At 41.2% G+C, this 5,609-nt stretch overlaps 1 protein-coding gene across 1 annotated transcript in view; it reads left to right on the forward strand.

The window, feature by feature from the left end:
• Positions 1-5,609, forward strand: part of B2M (beta-2-microglobulin) — an 8,195-nt gene that overhangs the window by 623 nt on the left and 1,963 nt on the right. The window contains exons 2-3 of the mRNA XM_003791844.3: positions 3,770-4,048; positions 4,890-4,917. Of these exons, the coding sequence (XP_003791892.2) occupies positions 3,770-4,048; positions 4,890-4,903 (293 nt within the window). The 3' untranslated portion in view covers positions 4,904-4,917. The remainder of the gene's footprint in view (positions 1-3,769; positions 4,049-4,889; positions 4,918-5,609) is intronic.

The raw sequence follows: 5,609 nt of genomic DNA on the forward strand, positions 1-5,609 counted from the left end.
GTTTGGGTGCCCGTCAAGTTCGACGACACCTCAGCATAGCACCTGGGATCTATGTGAGACCAAACCACCAGCAATGAAAGGCACACAAAGTTTGTAGAATGCTTTGCGGTGTTACAAAGCATTAACTTAATTGCTCCCATTACACATCTCTTTTAATAGTCAGTCATAAGAGCTACCTGGTTTTGATAGTTTATTGTGTGCCAAGGGCTTTACATGCTTTATGTCATTTAATTTTGAAATGTGCCTACGATGTAAATGGTATACATCCATAACTATAATGGTATAGTTATCATCTGCATCTCACAGAAGAGTTTCAGATACTCTATTACACAGGAGCTAAATGGCACTAATTGGAATGGAAATTGAGCATAATCAAGGTCTTTTGCGGAAGTGTAGGCCTTTTGGCATAATCTGAGCGTTTTTACAGAAACACGCTTCCTGACCTTTCAGTGTGGGACTGTCCAGAACAAGCTGGGAGGCTGTGGGCCTTGTTGCCTTTTTTTCACAGAGAGCTTCCTCTTTGGCAACTTGCCTGGTTCTTTCCAAGATATATGGAGCCCCTACTTTCAGTTTTGAAAAAGTGAATGTTGGTCAAAGTCAGAGGAGTTGTAAAGCCAGCTGTAACATGATTCAAAATGATCACAGGTTCCAGACCAGCCTGAGCAAGAGTGAGACCCTGCCTCTAAAAATAGCCGGGCATTGTGGCAGGCACCTGAAGTCCCAGCTACTTGGGAGGCAGAGGCAAGAGAATTACTTGAGCCCAAGAGTTTGAGGTTGCTAGCAGCTGTGATGCCACCGCACTCTACCAAGGGTGACAAAGTGAGACTCTGTCTCAAAAAAAAAAAAAAATGGTTACCAAGACTGTCTACCAAAGACCTTGAGCACTTTCTAAATACTGGGCAAATACTATTCCCTCTACTCTTTTCATAAAAGCTGTATGAAACAGAGTATTTTGATCATGAGAAAATTATATTTATCTCGATTACAATTTTTTTTTTTGAGACAGAATCTCACTCTGTTGCGCTGGCTTGAGTGCAGAGGCATCTAATAATAGCTTGCTGCAACCTCAAACTTCTGGGCTCAAGAGTTCTTGCCTCAGTCTCTCAAATAGCTGGGACTACAGTGGCACTACCACAATCGCTGACTTTTCTATTTGTTGTAGAGACAGGGTCTCACTCTTGTTCAGACTGGTCTGGAACTCCTGGACTGAATCACCCCTCCCATAGCCATCAAAAGTGCTAGAATTACACGGTATCTGGCATCAAATACAATTTATTTACAAAATGAAGAATAATACTTACCACCATTACTGGTATTTGTTGGTGACATATATCATTTTAAAAGATAACAATCTGACATTTAATAAAAACTTACTTTTATACCAAAATAATACCACATATGTGCCATGCATAGGTGATTTCTGGAAGAGGCACAAGAAACATATAATGGTGATTTCCTCTGTAGGTCTGTTTTCCTCTCTGTCCTGTATGTAGGTTTTGTTTTGTTTTATCGTGGGAATAAATGAATTTTTCAGTTAAGCCTTGGAAGCTTAAGTAACTCTCCAAAAGTCACAGAGCCACTAAGCAGTTGAGCTCAGATTCAAACCCAGCATGTCTGATATTTATCTTCCTTTTAAAAGGGATTACAGTGATCCTGTTTTTTTCCCCTCCAAGAGAGAATTCCTGGCAAGATGAATCTGCTCTGACCTATGTGGCTTTTATTTTTTATTTATTTATTTATTTTAGAGCCTCAAGTTGTCATGGGTAGAGTCATGGGTAGAGTGCCATAGCATCATAGCTCATAGCAACCTCCAACTCTTGGGCTCAAGCATTTCTCCTGCCTCTGCCTCCCAAGTAGCTGGGACTACAGGTGCCGGCCACAACGCCTGACTTTTTTTTTTTTTTTTAGTTGCAGTCGTCATTGTTGTTTGGCAGGCCCGGGCTGGATTCGAACCGCCAGCTCAGATGTATGTGGCTGGTGCCTTAGCCACTTGAGCCACAGGCGCCAAGCCTCCTCTGTGGCTTTTAAAAAATGTTTCTATTATCATAAACTCAAATGCAAAGAGCTCTCTGGTTTATCTTCACTTTTAACTTTATGGAAAAAAACCACACAAAAACTAGGGTTTCTCTGGGATTCTACATCCAGCAGGAGCTGGTGGGGCTGGTGATCTTTCCTTTGATGATAGGGCGTTTAGAAAGATGTACCTGGTCAAGGTTGCCTGTTACTCCTCCTTCCCATCACCTCCTGCACATGAAGGAATAGCAGCCCTTTAATGATTACGTATCCTGAATATATATGTATTTAAAAAATAAATTATAAGCTGGGAGTGGTGGCTCACACCTATAATCCTAGCACTTTGGGAGGCTGAGGCAGGAGGATTTCTTGAGTTCAAGAGTTCAAGACAGCCTTAGTAACATAGTGAGATCCAATTTCCACAAAAAAATAGAAACATTAGCTGGGCCTGCTGGCATACACCTGTAGTCCCAGCTACTCAGGAGTGTGAGGCAGGAGGATCACTTGAGCTAAGCAATTTGAGGTTGTAGTAAGCTATGATCATGCCATCCCTCATGCCAAGGCAACAAAATGAGATCTTATCTCCAAAAAGGACAACCAAAACCGTAAATTATATACATATACTAGTGTCAAACTATTCAGTAGCAGTAGCACTTCATTTTGGATTAAGAATATAGAAATAGAATTAATAACATTTTCTTTATTCTTCTCCTTAGGTGATCTAGTCATGCATATCATTTTTGAAATCCTGTTCTGTAGCATTAGGGAATGTATGACTAACCTGGCTATTAAAAGTTACAGCAGTCACCTATGGTTGCTAATTAAAAATGAAAATCCCGCCAATACATTACTCCATTTGGTCATAATGGAGTATGTTCTCTCCCATTTGCCATAGTTCTCACCTCTCCCTATTACATTTTATCCAGCCTAATTCATACAATTAAGGTATTTGCCAGCTTCTATGGGCATTTAGGTTTTGTTTCTTTGTTTTCTAGAAATCAGGTACAAATCAGATACAGGCTGGGTATATAACCTCTAGGCTTAATTAAAAGGTTGTGTTGTTTAAAAAAAAGAAAAGAAAGAAAAAAAAGTTTGTGTTGTTTGATAAGAAGATAACCTGCTTAGGAACCTGAATAAAGAGATAATAACATCTGCCACTTATAGAATAACTGCTATGTGCTGGGCACTTTACTAGACATTTACTATGTATTAGGAAGTCAGATGGGTGTAGATTTAGGCAGGAGCAGGAACCAAAAAAGGGAACAAACATAAGAAACAAAGATTGAAGGGACTGAAATAATAACACAAACAATTTGATGTGGCTTCGATGGAGGGTATATGAAGTGAGAAGTGAAATTTGAAAAGTAGATTGGGGCCAAATCATGTAGACTCTTGAATGATGTGTTAAGGAATTCTGTAGGTTCTATTCTCTACAGAGAAGCCACCAAAGGTTCTTGAGAGCCTCCAGAGAAAGGTTCTTAAAAATTCAGCACAAGATATTGCTAGAAATCTGCTAGAAAAAAAATCTAAAAAGGCATGTGTAGGAGAATTAGGTGGGAAAGATACTAAGTCACGGTTTGTTCCTCAAAATAGAGCCTTTTTGGAAAGTGTAATCTGTTTGGCCAGAGTGGAGATGGAATTGGGAGAAATAGATGATCAAATTTAAATTCTTGATGCCTGATATAGCTTGAGACCAGGTCAGCCCCAAGTGGAATACTCTGACAATATTCATATATCGTTCTCTGTTGTTCCCCAGGTGCTCCGAGGGTTCAGGTTTACTCTCGGCACCCACCAGAGAATGGAAAGATAAATTTCCTGAATTGCTATGTGTCTGGATTTCATCCATCTGACATTGATATTACCATGTTAAAGAATGGAAAGAAGATAGAAAAGGTGGAGCAGTCAGACTTGTCTTTCCACAAGGACTGGTCTTTCTATGTGCTGACCCAGACCGAATTCATCCCCAATGACAAGGACGTACTCTCCTGCCGAGTGAATCATACCGCTCTCAAGGAACCGCTTTTTGTTAAGTGGGGTAAGTTTTAAGTTCTTTCCTTAGCTGTTGAAAATTATATCTGAACAGAGCCATAGCATAAATAAAGGTGCTTTGATATAAAAAGTGCATACTGGGATTGTCAGGGAATGTTCTTAAAGCTCTGATTAGTGGTAGAGATCTCTGCACAGGACAGTCCCTGAAGCAGTAGTTTCCCTGCATTGAGAACAGGGAGTAGCAGCACTTCATGAATGCATATACACTCCCAATACTCCTACCACCTGGGTTCCTCTGATTTTCCTGGTAACCCCACCAATACTTAGCACCAACTAGCATCTCAGGAAGGCATAGGTCTTTGTAAGCCCTGCTACCATTGCACCCTACAATGTGGACTCCTCCAGTGCTTTCTAGCTGGGGTGGGATCTGAAATTAGTAGGCTGGGTTGGGTCCTACTGGGTAGTTCTGTACAAGGTATTCTCAGAAACAGCAGCCTAGGCTCAGTGCCTGTAGTTTAGCAGTTAGGGCACCAGCTACATAGAGCTGGAGCTGTCGGGTCTACTAAATAACAATGTCAACTACAACCAAAAAATAGCTGCGCGTTGTGGCGGGTGCCTTTAGTCCCAGCTACATGGGAGGCTGAGGCAAGAGAATTGTTTAAGCCCAAGAGTTTCAGGTTGCTGTGATATGTGACTCCACTGCATTCTACCTAGGGAGACATAGTGAGACTCCGTCTCACAAAACAAACAAATAAACAAAAGCAGACTATTCTGTCAGCCTTATTTCTAACAGTTTTAGACATTAAACATTTTAGACATTTAGACATTACACAGTATTCTAAATGTAAAACTTAATGTTTTTTTTTTTTTCCATGTCTTTTTCACAGATCGAGACCTCTAATCAGCATCATGGAGGTGAGTTTTTGACCGTAAGGAAATGCTTTTTGTTTCATTATCCTGGGAATATAGACGGCTCTAACATGGCAACTCTTGCTGTATGAAGGACATTAATCAGGGTAGCATTTCAGCAGGCAAAGAATAATCCTGTAGGGTCCCTTTCCCTTCTGTGGAGTGGCATGAAGAAGGTGTGTGTCTCAGATATGGCTGTGCCACATCATTGACCCTTCCAGGGAGGGTAGAGGACTTGCCATTGGGGGGGAGGGGGGATGGAGGCAGCTGGTTACCCACACCACCTGCAAGGCTTTCATCTTTCTTCTGCCATTTTCACATTGGGTATCTCTGCTGAAAAGATGGCCTTCAAAAGTGAACCACTCTCTTCCTTTGCATAGCAATTGCTTTATTCTTTAGCCAGAAGAGACAGTTCTGCAGATGTCCCATTCCTTCAACCTCTTGTTCAGCTTTAGTGTGTAGGCACTGGGTTTGCCTTTTAGAGGCTCCCAGTCTACTGAGGGGAGAAATGGAAGCAGACTGTTATAACTTACTGTAAAGATACTACAATAGATGTATCTACAAGGAGCTCCAGAAGCTTAAAATGGCCACACCTGTAATCCCAACACTGTGAGGATAAGATAGGAGGATGGCTTGAGCCCAGGAGTATAAGACCAGCCAGGGCATCATAACAAGATCCCATCTCTAAAAAATATTAG

This window comes from Otolemur garnettii, unplaced genomic scaffold, assembly GCF_000181295.1.
Source record: "Otolemur garnettii isolate 467f Iridium unplaced genomic scaffold, OtoGar3 scaffold00050, whole genome shotgun sequence".
NCBI classification, from domain to species: domain Eukaryota; kingdom Metazoa; phylum Chordata; class Mammalia; order Primates; family Galagidae; genus Otolemur; species Otolemur garnettii.